At 39.4% G+C, this 19969-nt stretch overlaps 2 protein-coding genes across 9 annotated transcripts in view; one reads left to right on the forward strand and one right to left on the reverse strand.

Annotated features, from left to right (window-relative positions):
- The window catches only part of KLHL5 (kelch like family member 5), an 86414-nt gene extending 69913 nt beyond the window's left edge, over window positions 1-16501 (forward strand). For all 7 annotated transcript variants that reach the window (XM_074275562.1, XM_074275564.1, XM_074275566.1 and 4 more), the window contains 5 exons: window positions 78-302; window positions 747-909; window positions 5756-5968; window positions 9806-9977; window positions 15159-16501. In XM_074275562.1, coding sequence (XP_074131663.1) covers window positions 78-302; window positions 747-909; window positions 5756-5968; window positions 9806-9977; window positions 15159-15215 — 830 coding nt within the window. In that variant the 3' untranslated portion in view covers window positions 15216-16501. The remainder of the gene's footprint in view (window positions 1-77; window positions 303-746; window positions 910-5755; window positions 5969-9805; window positions 9978-15158) is intronic.
- Window positions 16502-17024: 523 nt separating this feature from the next.
- LOC141545636 (WD repeat-containing protein 19-like) overlaps window positions 17025-19969 on the reverse strand; it is a 128156-nt gene continuing 125211 nt past the window's right edge. For both annotated transcript variants that reach the window (XM_074272773.1, XM_074272774.1), the window contains exon 36: window positions 17025-17260. The gene's annotated coding sequence lies outside the window, so the exon portion shown is untranslated. The remainder of the gene's footprint in view (window positions 17261-19969) is intronic.

Below are 19969 nucleotides of genomic sequence, written 5' to 3' on the forward strand. Positions count from 1 at the left end.
TATGAATGGCTCAACTAAAAGTTCCAATTATAATGAAATAGAATTAAATGTAATTGTGATCTATTTTATGATTTAAGGAGCAACAAGTATTGAAAAATACGATCTCCGTACAAACATGTGGACTCCAGTAGCCAATATGAACGGGCGGAGACTCCAGTTTGGCGTTGCAGTCCTGGATGACAAACTCTACGTTGTTGGTGGTAGAGATGGACTGAAGACTTTGAATACTGTAGAGTGTTACAATCCCAAAACAAAAACCTGGAGTGTGATGCCGCCCATGTCCACCCACCGGCATGGCCTCGGTGAGGAGAAGTATTTGCTTCATTATCAACCTAAAGAGTCAGTTTGGCCAACAGATCCTGAATTGCTCAGGATATGCCCAATCAATCGATAATGGTGACCAGATTGTAAGCAGACTTGTTGATAGGTCCTCCTACTTGTCATAAAGATGAATAACATGGAAAGGGAGAGGACTAATTGATTACACTTAGAGCCCAGGCAGTGTTGCCCACAAAACATCAGGGCGGGTCCAAAACATCAGTTCAGGTACGGCACCATTTACCACCCCCAGATTGGCCCATGGATTATCGGTGTCACCTCTGCTTCCGCTTCCATACAGGGCTTGTGGTTGATCCCTGGACAGCCGTGTTCATCCCAGAACATCCCTGTGCCTGAGTCTGAATGTAAACGAGTGCTTTTGATTCCAGGAGCTGCTTTTTGATCGTCTCGTTTCTCCCTCTTTGCAGGTGTGGCTGTATTAGAAGGTCCTATGTATGCTGTGGGGGGGCATGACGGCTGGAGCTACCTGAACACCGTGGAGAGGTGGGACCCCCAAGCTCGCCAGTGGAATTTCGTTGCCAGCATGTCTATGCCCAGGAGCACAGTTGGTGTTGCAGTGTTAAGTGGAAAGTAAGGAAATCCTAGTATTAAAATGAATTGGGGGGGGGAGGGCGGCGAGAGTTTGAAAAACAAAACGTCCAATTTTGTTATTAAGTATTATTTCAAATCCAAGTTTTATACATAAACAGGTTACTTGTGAAATATCAAAACCTTTCCAATGCTGTGGTTTCTTAACCATAACATCAAATATTGAAATGTTGAGTTCAATTTTAGGTCTAGTTTAAAGATCCAGTTTCAAAAAAAAATACAATATTCTTCATTTAAATCCTGAAATAAACTATAAAATTTCTAGTTACCCTGAGTAAAGAAAATTACTTATATAGTATAATCCATTGTTAAACAGTTTTTAAGCATCTAGTGGTCTCTGCTCTTAAAATTATTATTTTTAATGCTAAAACACCTCAGTGAATTAACTAATTTATACTTCTGCTTTTTTCTCCCCGATTTCCTGCTTCTCTTTGTTGGTTCAGTGATTTCTTATCCTTAGGAAAGAATTGATGGTGAAATTTGTGGAAAGATAAAATCTTTTTTCTTGATTATTCAGGGAATAACTTAGATTATCTATGATTTTTCAGTACCCTTTTGTTCATAAGATGAACCCCAGTAGGTTATTAATTACAAAGCCAATTGCTACGCTCCTTTTGCTTCTCCACCAGAAAGTGAAAAACACCAGTATTTTTTTTTCAAATTGGAACTTATGAAAATTAATAAGGATTTTGAGTTGTCTGTATATTTCACTTGTCTAATTGGCAACTATTTTTATGTCTTCCCTTTTACAGAATTATTAGGAAGTTAGAAGAAATGAAATGTCCTTTTATCATTTTATTATTATTATATTGTAATATTACTATAACAATCATTATTTGCTTTTTTACTAAACTTTACCTCAGGTAAAATTTTATTTTTCCTAAAAGGAAAAAAATCTGAGCTTTAATTTGAAAACAGACATGCCATCTACTCCTTAGAGAGGAGGTTCTGACTTGCCCAGCTGTCGTGGCAGATCCAGATTATCAGCCCTATTCTTTTTACTCCAGATACTCATTCCAATACACTGAAGTCCCTTTGAATTCTAAAATTCTGACTCAGAGAAAACTTTACAAAGTATGGGACTGGTACTTAAGTTTAAAAACTAAAGGAAACTAGGATTCAGATAGCAGAGAATGGGAAGAGAAACTAATTTTAGGTAAGAGGCCCAAATTCAAGAGTACACAAGGTGTCTATCACTTTGTGTAATCAAGAATGCAGGTCAGTTTTGGAAGGCCTTAAATTCCTAGGTAGAAGTTGCATTCTAATCCATACCCGCCATGTGCCTTTCTGTTGAAATAATTGTACTCTATATATGGAAGGAAGAATAGCTCCTCCCATGTTTTAAAAAACAGTTATTGAAATGCTCTCATTTTCCCCAAACATTCATCGATTTTGCACATACTTACCTAGGGTCCATGATTCTTCCTTTTGTACTTCTTAGAATTAGGCTACCAGCCTGTAGGTAACAGAGAATGTACCTACAGATAAATCACTAAAGAATCATTAAAGAACATTCACATGTACACCTATGAAAATTGAGAAAACATTGAGGGGTGGGAGGAGGGAATGTTCTATTTTGCAATTTACCTATTTATGCCTATATTAAGGGAATGGTTTTTTTCTGGTATTTGGACATTTTAGTTTCTTGTCAGACATACCCAGAAGGATGAAAGAATTGAAATAAGTCACTTGTTTTTGTTTAGGAATGATGTCATTACTTAGACAAACAATACAGAATCCTATAGATCAGAAAAAGAGTCGGGGCCCTTGTTGGCCTTTAGAAATAGAATAGGAAGGAGGCCACCAGGAAGCTCTTCACTAGAGCTGCTCTAGTGCTTCTCCTAGTAGAAGAGGCCAGGGTCTGTGAGCTTAAAAACGGGTGTCTCTCTGTATGTATATGTCTGTCTGTCTCTGTGTGTGTATCTGTTTCTGGGTGTCTGCCAGTCTGTGTGAGATATGACTGTAGGAGTGGGAAAATCAATCATCCTCCCTCTTATACTATGTAAGGAAATTAAGATCCATTTGGGACTGTCCTGCTTGCTCCGTGACAGTTATCAAATAACTTGGAACATTTAGCTCCTTGTTTTCTGCCTTGATTAATAATGATGTCCTAAGATTATTAAACAAAGTTCTTGTTTTTTTAGTTAGAGCTCTCAAGAAGACCTGTATGATTTTTGTACCTGCATGGAAGATAAAGGTTTAAAAGGAGGCTATTTCAGGGGCTATTAAGTCAAATGCTTCTTTATCAGCATGGGAATTCTTGCCCTGGGCCCTCCCATGCAGGTGCAAAAAATCATACAGGTCTTCTTGAAAGTTCTAAATAAAAAAACAAGAACTTTGTTTAATAATCTTAGGACATCATTATTAATCAAGGCGTAAAACAAGGAGCTAAATGTTCCAAGTTGTTTGATAACTCATGGAGCAAGCAGTACAGTCCCAAATGGATCTTCATTTCCTTACATAGTATAAGGAGGAGGGTGATTGATTTTCCCACTCCTATGATCCTAAAAGTGATGAGGTGCTCAATCAGCCAGTCATAAATTAAGTCCTTGAAAGCCTTTGATGAAGTGCACTGATGATAGACATGAACACATCCTTGTACATTTGTAAATAACTCAAGATTTAATCTAGATTCTCTTTCAAAAATATTTTATTCAACTTCTAATTGTTATTCCATAGCTTACCTCTTTATATTTTTTTTATCTGGAATGCAATAGTTTATCCAAGAGGATAAAAATGATTAATTAGAAGCCTTGTTCCCACCATGTTTTGGGAAGTGATATTTTAATTAGATTTTTCATTATTCAAACGACATTCTACAGTATTGATTCTTCAGTAGCTGTGTCTAATGAAATTGAGTTCACCGTGTCAATGGACTCTAAAGCCTGTTCATGCTAATGACGTACTAAAATACCTGATCTTAAAAAAAATCACACTCTTCAAAAATGGAGTTCATGGTGTTACCCTGGAATTTAATTATTGAAAAAGCCTATACCAGCCCAATTAGTAGTATTCTCTAATTGCTGATCTCTCATAGTTATCTATCTAGGGGGAGGAAAACAGCCCAGATATTAGCAGAATCTTTGAACAAAGGATAAAAGAAACAAAAATCAATATTATATTAAGTTTTCAGTGTCTATATTGCAACTGTTTTGATATGATAATTTAGTTTAGGACACTTAGGCTACTACTATTAACTACTATCAGTTAATAAGCAATTATTAAGCATCTCCTATGTTCTTGGCATTATAGTAAATCTTTATAAAGAATTAAGTATAGTGCTTATTATATTTGCATGTAACATGGAGCAGCAAACAAAATCCTTGGTTTTTGGACAAAAAATCATTTTTTGATGAGTGATTTTGTTAAGTCAGGTTTCTTCATCTGTAAAATGGGGATGACAAGAGATTCATTTTGCCCATATTATAAGTTTGTTGCAAGGATCAAAAGTGAATCTTCTTGTGAAAATGTAAAGTCTCTTGGCAGACACTAAAACTAAAACAACAGTTGTTTCTCTTTAATCTATTTCACAATTAATTGGTGATTAAGGCATAACAGTATATGCAAAAAAGTCTTTTAAAATGAGTTATATATTATAATTATATATATCATATAAATACAAAATATAATGCTTGTATATACCAGTTATTAAATTAGAATATATCTAAAATACAGTTATAAGAAAAAAATAAAAAGAAAAAGAAAAAAAAAAAAAAAACACTGTTCCAAGAAGATCTTTGACCCCAAATCTGTCCAGTACCCATCTCTTTCATCTATATCAGGATGTCCCCAGGCAACTCAAACTCAGCAAGTCCCCAAAAGGCCCCATTTCCTCCCCTGACCAGAGGCCGCCATCCTTCCAGGCAGCAGTCCAGATCCACTCTCTGTTCTTTCTTTCCCTCAAACCCCATGCGGGCTACCCTACACTGCCCCTTCCCTCCCATACTGTGTTCACCTCATTTCAAACTTTCATCTCCTCTCATTGGAACTGCTGCAGTAGATAGTCCTAAAAGGGGCTGTGACCATGGTGTCAGGAAGTGCTCCAGAACTTGGCCGGCTCTTTCGCTTCTAGGACAAAATGCAAACTTGTTTTTGGTATCTAAAACCTTTCCTGACTTACATGACCCATATCAAATTGTTTACTGTCTTGCGGGGGGCGGGGGAGGAGAAGATATGGAAGAACTCAAAATTGTCTTTCCGTGTGCCTGAGTAAAAACAAAACCTTTTTTAAAAAAATTCTGTATAACCTGCCTCCATCAGCCTGACAGACTTTTACATCTCTTCCCCAGGTGATTCGAGATTAATGAAATGACTAATTTTTTCTTAATAATACTTTGTAAAGGTTGGCTCAGGTCCCCAAGATGGAATGGAAGTTGGAGAGAGGGTATGTGTAAGTGAACATCCACTGATACTAAAATAGAAACAAAGAGCATCATCAAAAGTTATTTTGAAACAAAAAGCATGAGTGGAAGGAAGCCTGGGCTCTGGGCCTGTTAGTGACTCCTCGACCACCATGTGCCTCGAGCTCCAAGCCAATATCCTTCCAGACTGTGGCCTTGGAGTCTCCGGACCTTTTCCCCACCATGTGGAGTCTCTCGGCCCCTAACCTGAGCCAGGCCGACCCTGCAGGCTCCTGGGGAGAGGAGATACAATCTGTGCAAGTCCAGGGGGTTGTTTTCTTTGTTACAGAAAAGTAAAGAATTGTGACATGGCTCTGTGACCCAGAACTCTCTGGTTCCATCGTCTATGCCATATCACTGCCCTCAGACCCCACCCCAGAAAACGTGTGGGTACCTTTCTCATCAGCTACTTGTTTGTCTCCTTACAGACTGTACGCAGTTGGGGGCCGTGATGGAAGTTCGTGTCTCAAGTCCGTAGAGTGCTTTGATCCCCACACAAACAAGTGGACCCTCTGTGCCCAGATGTCCAAGAGGAGAGGTGGCGTCGGAGTGACCACCTGGAATGGGCTGCTATATGCCATTGGGGGGCATGACGCCCCTGCCTCCAACCTGACCTCCAGGCTCTCTGACTGTGTGGAAAGGTACTGCCCGACCTGGGGGGAGGGGAACTGGGGGAGCTTCTGATCAGGGTCACAGGTGCCATCCTGCCACAATGATGATAGAGTATGAATGAGTAAGGGGCAAGGGGAGCAACGCCAAGGAGGAAGCTGTGGGCTTGGGGGGGGGGGATGGAAGTTGTGGGCCTTGGGGTACAAAGCAGGGGGGGTTCATCTTTAACTTCATTCTTACCAATGAAGCGGTGGTTCTGACACTGAGCCACATAATGGAACCTCGGACCGAGGGGACTTGCTGCCAGGCAGCCTGTCATGGGGGAGGCTGGGATCAGGGGTGCTGGTCATCTGCTGGGCCAGGAGCCCAGTTTGAGGGTGATGTGCAGACAGTGCATGAGGTGGGGAGACGAACAGCTGGGTCTGCTGACCCCTTCTTACCCATCTAACTCCCTTGGGAGATCTACCTTGAGGGGAGATGTTGCTTCTTTAGCCAGCTCAGAGGAGAGAATCCAGGACCCCCCCTCCTTTTTTGGGTCATCTTCTCCCCCATTCTTCCTCTCTCCCCATGTATTCATTTACCTTCCCTTTTCCTGGTTCTGTGAACAAACCCTTTGGTCCGCTTGGCCCCTTTCCATTGTGTTTTGCCTTGCCTTTGACTTTGAAAGTTCCCACAGGGTTCTGATCTCCAGGAATACTTAGAAAAGAGGACTAGGAAACAGGCAGCTTCTGTCCAGACATCAGAGTCTCTCGGTGTGTAGTGTGAGGTGCTGGTCCAGATTCAATTTCTCTGTAGTTTCCCCAGCAGTTTTTGTCAAAAAATGAGTTTTACTCCCAAGAATGGTATCTTGGTTCATCAAAATCGACACTGTTGTTTGTTAGTTCCTCGCTTTGTAAAAAACTTGTATTGATCATTGCTCTTTTTTACTTAGTGTGAGTTCTGATAAAAGCTAACATTTCATATAGTGCTTCTTGTGTGCCAGCCGCTGTGATAAGCATTTTAATCTCATTTCTTCCATTCCCACAACCCTGAGAGGTTGGTGCTATTATTATTCCCATTTCATAGATGAGCAAACAGAGGTTAAGTGATCCCCTTCCCTTCCCTCCCATTTTTTTCTTTATTGTGCTTGAAATTTCTGACTCTTTGGCCTCCATATGAATTTGTTTTTTTTTTTTTTTTTTTTTTTTTTTTTTTACTAGATCTATAAAAGATTCTTTTAGGGCTTTGATCACTACAACAGTGAATAAATGACAGTGTTATCATTGTTATTATATTTGACCTACTTATGAGCAATTAAAACATACTCTAAGTGGAAAAACATTATTGTTGAGTCTTACAAAATACATTCACAAGTATTTTTATGGCTTTTGTAGTTGTTTTTAATGACATTTTTCTTTCCAATTCACTCTTTACTAGGTTTTGTTGGCCACATATACTACTATGATGATTTCTGTAGATTTGTCAAATACCAATAGTAAATTACTAGAATGTTTCAGTTAATTTTAATTGACTAGTTCTGCTATAAGGGTTAACACCATTATATCATATTCAAAGTAATTAATTTTCATTTCTCTTTTCCTACACTGATTCCCTTTACTGATTGTTACCACTAGCATCCCAAGAAGTATGTAAAGTAGTGATAAGGATAATGGAATCCCTGATTTTATGGAAAAGTTGTCTTCACTTTCTCCACTGTATGTGTTTACTCAAACTTAGATAAAAAAACTATATCAAGGAAAAATCCATTTATTCTTAGAGTTTTTAAGAGAAATGATTGTTGTATTATATTTTATCTTTGTCCTTGTAGGGAACAAATCCTGTATTCCTATTATCAGTTGAATCAGGTCATAATATGTAATCCAGTGGTCCTCAAACTTTTTAAATAGGGGCCAGTTCACTCTCCCTCAGACTGTTGGAGGGCTGGACTATAGTAAAAACAAAAGCTCACACTCCTCAGCCCATTTGCCATAACCCGGCGGGCCACATAAACGTCCTCAGCAGGCTCATCTGATCCGTGGGCCATAGTTTGAGAACCCCTGATATATAATCTCTTATATTATTGTAGTCAACTTGTTAATACTTTATTTTAAATTTCTTCACCAATATTCTTTAGAAACATTTATATGTTTTTTGGTTTGGTTTAGGCATCAAAAACATATCTGCATCATAGAAAGAGACTGACCAAGGGTGATACCTTCTTTGAAGGTTCGGATTTACCAAATATTAGATGACTATGGTCATTTACTTCTATGTGTTGTAAATCTAATCTATTCCATTGGTCCCTCTTTCTTAGCCAGTCAGAGATCGTTTTGATCATTACTACTTTGTAATGTAGTTTGTAATCTGGTACTGCTAGCTGTCTCCCTTCACATTTTTTTCATTGATCCTGCTTGATGTCCTTAAACTTTTTCAGTCGAATTTTATTGTTTTCTAGTTCTACAAAATAATTTTGATAGTTTATTTTGCACTAAATAAGTAAATTAATTTAGGTAGAATTGTCATTTTCATTATATTGACTCAACCCAATAGCTCTATCATCAGAGAGATGAAAGCTATTAAAATTCTTCTATAGGAAATCTTTGGAGGGGAGGGGGAATTGTGTATTACATATGAAAGAAGCATTGAGATTTGGCAGACTGAAGTGGGGGAGGGAAATGAAGGAATATAGTACTTAGTAAAACCAATATTTTTTAAATGGAAATTTGCCCAATCAAGTGAAAGGAAGCCCCAACTTTGGTAAGCAAGAAATTATTAGGTCAGCCCAAAAGTCATTCAAGATACAACTTCTGGGATACTTCAAAATCATAAAAGATTCTTTGATTATTTCAAAGCAAGCCAGCCAAAGATTTAGACCCCTTACTAATCATCAAGAGAACTAACAAGCAATCAACAAATTATGTCCTTTGGCCTACTTAAGGGAAAATCCCCGTTCCCAATCCATCAGGATCAGATGGCAGAATGCTGAAGGAATTCAAACCTGAAACTTCGGAACTGTTAGCCAAACTCTGTAACCTGTTAAACCAACCGCTTGCCAGAGGCCTAGCAGATTGTCAGTGGGGAGCCATGTAAGGGTTCCAGAAGAGATCCTCGTTAATCAAAATAGAGAATAAAATCATTGAGCAGTCAAGAAACTCTTAACAAAGTTCAGAAAAAAATAATACGGTTCCATAAAGAAGAAATAACTTTGCTTCCATTCTTTTAAGTATATATAAATGGCCTTATGGACAAGAGGTACAATTTATTTTCACAGTTGAGTTTCACACTAAAAAACTTTTTTAAAATTTGAGTTATAAAAAAACTAGGAAGATTTTTTTAAGAATAAAGAATTGTCTTAGATTCAATAAACAAAGGGTGAGGGAAATATTCAGTGCTAGCCTTGAGAAAAAACTATTAAAAAGGAATATGTTCAGGGCACAGTCTTAGTTAAAACTGTTATATGGTGCTTTGGCACATAGCAGACACTTAAAAATACGTATTAGAGTGGTTTGAGCGTACCTGAGACAGGTCAATTTGCAGGTGACATCACTTAAGTGCCCAGGAAAGTGACTGATGAGCTTCAGTACAAGACAGTGTAATAGAATATTCTGAATATCCTTAAAAAAAAAAAAAAAAAGGTGATGAAGTTCTGAGATAAGTCAAGATTATATTGAAGGCATTAGGACATAAAAAATGAAATAGAGAACATCACTCTACCATTTTATAAAAGCTTATTTATGCCTGGAATATTTCATACAGTTTGGTTTCTTTTTATATAGGTAACAGTACATTTTTTTAAATTACGTATTCTTCGTAAGAATCATCCCAAATTCTTAATTTTCAAAAAATGTCATGAAATCTTATAAGAATCTAGTGTTACAATTATTTTTCAGATATGATCCTAAAACTGATATGTGGACCTCAGTTGCATCTATGAGCATTAGTAGAGATGCAGTTGGAGTATGTTTACTTGGTGATAAATTATATGCAGTTGGAGGATATGATGGACAAACTTACCTTAACACAGTGGAGGCCTACGATCCCCAAACAAATGAATGGATGCAGGTATGCTATTTAATTTCTTCCTTTGATCCCAGTTATTTTTCTTTAAAAAATGATTCGTAATTTCTCATCTTCACATGTTGTTGGAATTAGATTTATATGTGATCATAATAGACAGTCAACATAATCACTTGGATCTTTATGAATTAGAGCTGGTCTTTTCTGGTGGCAAAGATTTGGAAGTTGTGTCCATCAGTTGGGGAATAGCTGAACAGATACCGTAAGGGGAAAGTGCTGGAAAAGGTGTCCTAAGTAGATGCAGCAAATAGGAAAAAGGTAGATGTGATTAAGAAAGGAATTGCAAGATTACGTGGATATGTAGTTGATACACTCAGTGCCACATTGCCCAATAAAGGCACTAAAAAGGAAATACAACATACATTGTATTTAACTTATGCTTTAACATGTTTAACATGTATTTGTCAACCTGCCATCTGGGGGAGGGGGGAGGGGGAAGGAGGGGAAAAGTTGGAACAAAAGGTTTGGCAATTGTCAGTGCTGAAAAATTACCCATGCATATATCTGGTAAATAAAAAGCTATAATTGAAAAGCAGAAATTTCAGGCTTCCTTAAGGAGAAATTAATAGTAAAATAATTCAAAGAATAAAATAAATATGACATCAATCAAAACCTTTCCTTCAGAGAAATGTAGAAAAGAGCCTCTGAAGGAGGAGTTACGGAAAATTCTAGTTAGCCATGTGGCTGTAAGAAGTCTCATACAATATTAGTATTGATGAGAGGTGGGACTGAAACTTAAGCCTCCCTAAAAAGCTGGAAACTGCTGAGCCTAGAAACAATTCCTGAATTCATGATCCAAAGATTGGCGGCAGCCCGTGAGTTATTAGCAGAGCCCTTGGCGGTCAGCACTGTTGGGCGCGCCGTGTCCAAGCTGGCCTTCTCTCTCTGAAGCCACCCTGGTCCCAGACCCACGAATACAGACCCAGCCTTAGACCTGGGAAAGACTTCCTTCCAACAGGGACTCAAGCTCATTTCCTTAAATTGCTGGGCTCTATATGTGCCCTCTCCCAAAGCACTGGGAGAAGTACCCCAGGCTTCGTTAGGTGAGGCTCCTGTAGGAAGGTCCCCAAAAGAAAGGAGGAGCTGGAGGCCCCAATGGCCCCATTGCCTCAAACCCCAAAGACTCAGAAACAGACAGGAAACGGCAACCACTCCATATCACTGGTCATGGGTTCTCCTAGAGGGGAGTCATTTAAGATGGGGTGCCACATGTGCCTTTAACCTTGACTTTGGCTCCAAAATGTCTCTCAAGGTCCTTTTTCTATGTCTTTAGCCTGCCAGGCCAGAGTATGAGCTCCTCTCAGAGCCATCAGATAAGGTGGCCTCCAAGGCTAGAAATGGGCATCTCAGGGCCACTCTGGTGCCCTGTGGTCAGGCAAAGAAAGACAAAGCAGAAAAAAAGAGACCTCAGGGCCTGCCCAGCCACTGGTACCAGCAGTCACCACTTCTACCTGGATAGGATAGGGCTCTCTCTGGCCTATGGAGCCACTCATGAGACTTAGGGAGTAGTGGGGAGGCTATCCCGACCCTGAACAGGTTCACATGATCCCTGGAGTCCTGCAGGGGCCACAACCTGAAAGCAAGGCACAATCAGCTCCCGCCACCTGACAGACGAATGATGTTATAAATATCCATATAGCCTTGGCAGGGAAAAACGTTGCTCCTCCTTGATTTAAAATATCCCAGCAACATCATAATGTCAAGAACCAATTACATAAAATATGGCATTGTTCCAGGGCATGTTTTAAGTCCAACGATGGCTCACCTTAAATCTTTTCTCAATACCTCTAAATAAAAATAAGGCCCTAAAGCACTTAGACCAAAACATGTTATTAATGTGACATCAAACTAGACAGATCCTCTAAAAGAACATTAAGATGATCCTTCAACTTCTGGGAACTTCCTCTAATAACCAAAAATTTTTTAAAAAATCATTCAGACTGAAAAAGAGTTTTTAAAAAACCCTATTAATATATGCCAGCGAAAGATTACCTAGAAGGCATCTTGAAATATTTTTGGTTTCTTCCAAGAAAGTTACATCAAGGATAAAAATTAATATAAAGAGCAGGTTGCAGCTGAATATGTTGAGACTTAACTGATACTCTGAAACTAAAACTGAATGGGAGGAACACATTCAAGACAATAACTACAAGATAACAAACCAGTTTTATATTTTTAGAATGATGAAAACACAGGAGCCAGATTTATTCAATATTAATGAAATCTGAGGCCCGTCTCACCCAGAGGCAGATACTGAAATTTTTATACTGTAGAAAGAAGATTAATGCATATTATTAAGAGTACAAACAGCTCAAAAATCTACTAAAATACCTTTGGAACAAGCTCATTTCATTGAGCAGTAGTAAAATTACAGCTGAAAAAAAAAAGTACCCACTATTGGATTTGTTACCTAATAGCAACTAAGGCTAAGATTTGCCTCTAAATAGAACTAAGTTCCAATAATGGAATGCCCCTTTGTGGTTAACATCTAGATAAACTTGACCAACAACACATGTTTATGTTTCGTTACAAAAGTTTGTCTTCGGAAAGTCCTAATAATGACCCAATATAAATTAAAATGGCAAAATTATTCAGCACACCACCAGAGACTATAAAAATTTAGTACCTAAGAGTCCTCATTACCTAAGAAGATGCAACTTGATGATCATCAGAAAACATCAAAAACTCATACTGTTTCATAGCCTTTGATGGCAAATGAGAACTCCCCGTATTACATACAATATGGTACTGAAATCTTCAGGATTTTTGGGTTCCATATTGTGATTTCAGTCTTGAACCAGATCATCACCATAGACACTAAGCTGTTCCCTCAAAATAATACTGATCTAGTCAAAAAAACTAAGAATGATTTTAAATTATGAATACTTATGAATACATGGCATGGCAATATCTAATTAAAATCATTCTTAGTTTCTTCATGGAACAGAAAGCTTTGAAAATATAGAAATATAATAGAAAAGAAGAAGAATCTTGTGAGAATAGGCTGAGGTACTCTGAAGATGATTTTAGGGCAACAACAGAGGGGGAGCTTTTATCCTATTATCCTATATTATATCTGAATAACTTTTGTTCAATTACAAAAAGTAACTCTTACCTACCTGTGCAATCAGTCTATAGAGCATTAAACATAAAAGAACAATAATTGGAGGAAAGCAACTTGCCATAAAACCATTTCTGTTTGAGCCCTGGGAGGAGTAAGATAATGATAATAATGATGACATACATTTAGATAGCATTTTACAGTTTTTATAGAAGAAACCATTTTCTAGAAGAGGAAACCAGATCAGAGAGGTCTAATTACTTCTCCAAAGTCACACAAATGTATCAGAGCCAGCATTTCTGACAGTGCATCGAGCCTTCTAAACAGGAACCGTATCCAAATATAGGAAAAGAAATGGGATAATTCAGTGCTGCAGAAAACAAAAAGCATTTTCTCAGTTGGGAGGTACTTGAGAGCATCATGTGCCATCTCTACTGAGGAAAAAGGCCACCGTATTTGAGGAGTAAAGTGGAAGGAAATGAAAGAAAGAATAAGTAGTGAGGGAATATAGCCAAAGTATAGAAACTGGGTAGTGAAAGGAAGGAGAAAAGGGGGAAACTCACAGTGGCTCAAGATCATACGGAGTATGTGTGGATATTCACGTATACATACGATATTTCTTAAAATTATTCCCCTCTCCCATCAGCTCTCACATGCAAAGCTTAAGATGGCATTAAACTCTATACAGACTATAGTTGCCATGACAACCTTTACAATTCAGAAATGTGAAATTAAGTATTATTGAGCTGGACATTTGAATTTCACTGATAGAAGTGCTGTTGACTGGACACATTTAGAGAAACTCTTTTGAATGAGGGCAATCACATATAGCTGATTTATATTGCTCAAAGACATGCAATAAGGAATAAAATTACTAAACCATGTGATTGGGTTAAAAGCTCTCCATTGAAATATTTATGTTCATTTCAGTAATTCCCACATTAAGTGATAGACATTACAGTGACATCTTGGTAAGTAGAGGGCTGAAATAAATTTTATTTGCAGCTTATTTTTTAAAAATTGAGGGCAGCTAGGTGGCACAGTAGAGAGAACATCAGTCCTGAAATCAGGAGGACCCGAGTTCAAATTTGGCCTCAGACACTTCATGAAACCCTTTCACCAACATCTTTTTTTAGGAAAGGAAAATGAGGCATTCCCTCAATCAAAAAGACTGAACTTTTCCTGAAATTTCTGTCATCTTAAGTACCTCCTCCTCCTCAGGTCAGCTCTGCTCAAAGCAGCCTTTAAAAAAAAAAAAAAAAAAAAAAAAACAACTTACCATTACCCACATTGTCCTATGCTCCTTGCTTCCCACAGTGCTTTTGTATACCGTGAGCAGAGAGAGGAATGGGGAGCTGAGGGATGAAAATTTGATAAATTTACATTTGGAAAACTAGGAAAGTCAGATGGTACATTAATAACAGACAGAAATTTAATACCCATTTGGGACCTGTTTACAGTAAGTAAGTTATTTCACATTAAAATCATTGTAAAAAAAAAAAAAGCTAATGCCTTTTAAATCCTCCAAAATATCCAAAGATCATAGGTGTAGATTTAGGTCTGGAATCATCTTCACATTTTATAGATGAGAAAAAAAAAAAAGAGCATGAGTGCCCGAGGTCCCGCAGAAAGATCTGAACCTCATCATCCTTCAAGGGCAGGATCGCATTCTTTGTCCTTTATCCCCCAGACACAGTGACCTGGGCAGCCCTCAGCACAGAGAAGATCCTGTGTCCTAAAGTGAGGACGTTCCAGGAGGTGGCAGCAAGCCCACAATGTCGTCCTCATGCGTTTTTGTGTTCCCAGTTATTATCTAAGTATGCAGGGGCCAATATGGATGATAATTAAAGGCTGTCCTTCAAGTTCCTTTTAGCCCCTCTCTCTCTAGCACATCACTACAATATTTATGCTCAAATATGCCTTAGTGGCCACTAAAGATAATGAGCGATCATGTAACAAACAGATAACCCATTCTTTAGACCATGAGCTCCTTGAGCAGTTTATAAAGTGCTAGATGGATGACTATGAAAACATTATAGTGTTAACATCTTCATTTAGTTCAAAATAATAGAGCTGTTGTGTTGTTGGTGTCTTTTTTATTTTAGGTTGCACCGTTGTGCCTAGGAAGAGCTGGGGCATGCGTTGTGACTGTAAAACTCTAATTATTTTATCCATGAAAAAGATATTCTCCTACTCCTTTATCAGAGTCTAAGACAAATGGATTAATTTTAAGGAAATTGAAAATGCATCCTGAATTCTGTTAGATAGAAGGCATCTATCTGACATGAAGCTTAAAATGAATAAAGGGAGGGAGAAATAAATATTTAAGCACCTTTAAAAATAATATTCCATCATTCTCTTGAGAAACATAATACAGGTAAACCAGTTTGAAATATAATTGTCAGCTTAACTTCCACACAAATGGCAATCGAGAATTTCATGTATTCCTAGCTGGACATGCTTTATAAACCATGAGCTGAGTAGTATTTTTGTTCATAATGCAAATTGTACCAAGCGGAAGAGCTCTAAATGCCTCTGCCTTGTAACCGAATATATGCATATGCATCCTGCTGACTGGATGGCACTTTTTCAACCATACCTGAGGTTCCGAAACTTTTTTTATTTAGCCAAAGCCTCAGCAGCAGCTCGTGCTAAACAATATTCTAATATTTTTGAAAAGAGCTTTCTTATATATGCACTAGATGGGAACTTTATAAAAAAAAGTTCATTTATTCCACTTAGCCAATAAAAATGTCTAAAAACCCAATAAAAATATAATATGGACTTTTGGAGGAATATTTAAAGATTCCCTTAAATACAGTTAACCAAGAGTTACATATTATTATGTTTGCAGAATGCACTTGAATCATGATTTTGTAGACATTTAAGAAATACAATCTTATTTGGGGGGAAAAATGTATATACATTTCCTATATTGCTCCTCCATAGACAACAGATATCCAGTCATAAGGCAATCGTCTCAAATATCGGGTGGAGTAGTTTTTCCCCCTCTTACTATACAGAACTGCTTTTTGATTTATATTTTGATATTATAAGTAAATTACCTTGTTGTTGTTTCATGTTTTTTTTAATATTTGTATTTGCTTCTTGTGCCTTGTTACGTTCTGCCACAGTATATATCTATATCTATAACTCATTATTGTACTTCATTGTAAAAGACAATTTGAAAAAAACATTCCATACCTGATTGGAAGATTTTTTTTTAAGGTGCCTGATGCCTAAAGTATTTGTATATCTGTAAACTAAAGTACATATGTGAATTGTTAATGCTTTCAGTGAATTATTTATTTATTGTTATTTACTCAAAAAAAAGGAGAAAATTTTGTGATGTTTGTGATAAAAAGCTTCATCTCTTAATGTAATGATCAATATTGAATATTATTAACTAAAAAAAACTTTTTAAATAAAATTTTATGGTTAACACGTGCTTTCTTGTTTGTCTCTGTCCTGAATATATTTGTGGGAAAAAGGAGTAAAAAAAAAATGTTTTTTTTAATTTATATATATATCCTCCATTTTCTTGCCTAGAATCGAAGTCCACAAGGTGGCCTCTTGGCAGCCACTCTCCTAAAGCTGGGCCCCAAGAGCATCATGACACATGGGTGTCAACTTGCTCCAGGAGGCAGAAGAGCTGGTTCCCATCTGTAAAATGGGGATAATTTATACATGTGGCTGGTGTGAAGATCAAATCACATATTATGACAGCTTAAAGCATCACAGAAAGTCAGCTAATGGCCTCTCCCCACCCCTGCTGACTCCCTTTTCTTGTTCCAAATACTATTCTTCTTAATCAACAAAAGCTAACAGGGCTGATTGAATTGGACCATCAATCTATGGGGGGGGGGAAGCTTGTTCACCTGAATTGTATAATTTTAATAAGATATAAAAAAATCTGGCAGAAAACTTGATTTTTGAAAGAATTTTTCAAAAAAACACCATTCTTCATCAAATTTAGTCATTTTAATATTTATTTGTACTTAAAAATTGTTTGATTTTAAAAGTTTTAAGAAAAATTTACACATAAATGATATGCCTATCGATTTATAACTTATACAAATGTTATCCAGCAATTAACAACAAATTAACAGTGAAAAAATAAAAACTCATTATTAATAAACTTCATTTTCTCTTTAAGTAGATCAAATTAAGGAGGATACCTTAATGTCAGTGAGCTGGACCGAATGGTCTAAAAATAAAAAAAATAAAATGTTAGTGCTTGGATTCTCAAAAAAAAACACAACAGAAGATTGTTTTGATTATGGCTTACCATTGCATGGATTTGGCTGTAGTTGAATGGAACATAACAGTACATCAAACAATGACACTGTAAAAGTCTGATATATCAATCTGTGTTTAGCACAGTCTCGTACCCTAATACTCTCACTTCCCTCCTCCACTTCCTTCCAGCCTTCATCCTGTCACACTGATGTAGTCTTAGGGGCCAAGATGGCGGAGAAAAGGCAGGTTCGCCCCTACTCTTCTCAGGCCCCTGCCAAAGCCTCCCACCTCCCACAGAGAGACTTCAAGGTGAGAGCAGTGCAAAAAGCTGGAGCCTTTGACAACACGAGGCCAGCAGCCAAGATCCAAGCGGGCCTTCACCCTGGTCCCCTTTCCTTAGTTTCCAGCCTCTTCCCGTCTCATCCCATCTGCCCCTCCCTGGGAAACGGTCTCCCTTGACCTTCCTTCCCCACTCATCTTGGGTCCCTTCTGCCCTTCGAAGCCAAAGCAACAAGAGGCCCAAGGGCACCTCCCGCTCAGCCCCTGATGCTCTGACCTCCAGCCTTGGCGTTCCACAACATCCTCTCTAACCAAAGTCGCTCTGGGTGGCTTAGCTGCCAACCCAAGGCTCTTTCTCCTTCCTTGGTCGCCTTTACCCTCGGACCCTGCTGACCGCTCTCTCCCCATGAGGGTCCCCTCTCTCTTCCAGGGAGGGCCCTGAACTCTCCCCATGGGGACCTTGCTCTTTCCCTGTGGTGGTGGGGGGGGGGAACCGCTCTCTCCCAGTCTCCTTTGCTGGATGCTCCTCCAGATCATGGCCTCTAACCTCCAGGGTCTCTGGGAGCCCCACTTCTTCCCCCTCTACACTATTTCATTTGATGAACTCCTGAGCTTCCACACATGTGATCACATGTGATCCCCGTCTCCTTTCCCCCATCTTTATAACAGTTCTCCCTGCTTTGCCCCAACCTTTCTGCCAGCCTTGCCCCCTCACCTGCCTTTTAGACACCTCGGGCTGGATGTCCAGCAGACATCTTAGACCCCATCCTCTACATGTCCATTACAGAGCTCAAACCTCCTCACCTCCAGCCCTCCTCCTGCGCTGGCCACAGCAAGCCCCTGCTGGTTCAGGCGAGCCCTCAGCCCCCACTTTCTCATCTCCACACCCATCTGGTGCCAGGCTGGTTCCCCCCCTTTAGAACCCTTCCCAAACAAGCCATTCCTCCCAGACCTGCCACCACCCACCTGAGCACCCCTTCCATATTACCCCCATCCCCCATTCTGTAAACTCCCATAGCTCCTCACAGCCTCCAGGAGCAAATACAAAACAACTCAGTTTGGGCATTCCAAGCCCTTCACACTCTTAATCCCCTGGTCTGGCTGCTGGGCCCACGCACACACCACATGCACTCTCCAGGCCCACGACACGGGCCATCCCTTTGGTCTCTCCGTATTTCTCGGCCTTCCCCCACGCCTGGATTGCTCTCCTGCCACCCAACTGGTTTCCTTTACCCCGATCTCACCCTCTATAGGAAGCCTCCCCTGACCCCTCTTCTTTTCAGCACTGGCCCTCTTTCAGTTACTTCCTACTGAAATACAACTGGCTTTGGATGGCCTTGCTTGCCAGCTGTCTCCCACGTCAGACGGTAAACTCCTTGAGAGGGGGAAAAAGGTCTTTTGTCTCTTTCTGTTTTCCCAACACTTATTGGTGTCTGGTACATAGTAGATGCTAAATAAGTGTTCATTGATTGTCGGGGCTCTTCTGCTTCCTCGTTTCCTGTCCCTGAGATGCCTCCCACAGCCAGGCGCCCCCACTGCTTACTGAGTCACCTCCACTGCTTACTGAGTCATCTCTCAGATTGGGGGAACGCACAAGAGATTTCCTTCCGTCCTGTCTCCTCCAAATCACTTTCTGGGTCATCCCCATTCTCTCATTTTTCTCCCATCTCCCTTTCTACTGGATCATTCTCTACAACCTTGGTCATTTCTCCCTCATCTGCCAAAAAATCCCCCCTCCAACCTCCATCCCTGCTAATGATGGGCCTATATTTACTTCCTCCGCCCTGTGTGGCCATCCCTTTTGATAAGGCCCTCTCCTCTGCAAGAAGGCCCCCAACTACCCCCTCCCTCACTACTTAAACCCCTTACAGTCTGCCTTCCACCAAGATGGCCCCTTACCAAGTCCAACACCGTCTTTTCAAACATCCCACTTATTCCACCCATTTCTCAGTCCTGTTGTCCAGTCACCCCCCTCTAACCACAGGGGTCCCACTAGGTTTTCTTGGACCTTCTCTGCTCTGTCTCTTTCTTCCCTGGGTGATCTCATCAGCTCCCATAAATGTCCCATAAAGCTTTCAACCCTAGTCTACCATACTTTTAATGATGGCTTCCTGTAACTCCTAGGAGCAAACACAAAATAATGCTGTTTTGGCCTTCAAAGCCCTTCATAATGTAATCCTCCCCTACCTGGGTTAACCTCTCTAATCTCCAGAACCTCCTTCCAACAGACCAGGAGCTCATTGCCTTCCCTTCCTATTTTCTCATTACTGCTGAAGCATCCCAGGGGCCTCCTAAAACTCCCTCTCTCCACAAGACACTCTCAATTCTGTGTTTTCTGCACCCATCCTCTGGCTCTTCCTCCTCCTCAGCACTGCCCTCCTGGCTTCCCCTCTAAAAT

This window comes from Sminthopsis crassicaudata, chromosome 6 (genome assembly GCF_048593235.1).
Source record: "Sminthopsis crassicaudata isolate SCR6 chromosome 6, ASM4859323v1, whole genome shotgun sequence".
Taxonomy (NCBI): domain Eukaryota; kingdom Metazoa; phylum Chordata; class Mammalia; order Dasyuromorphia; family Dasyuridae; genus Sminthopsis; species Sminthopsis crassicaudata.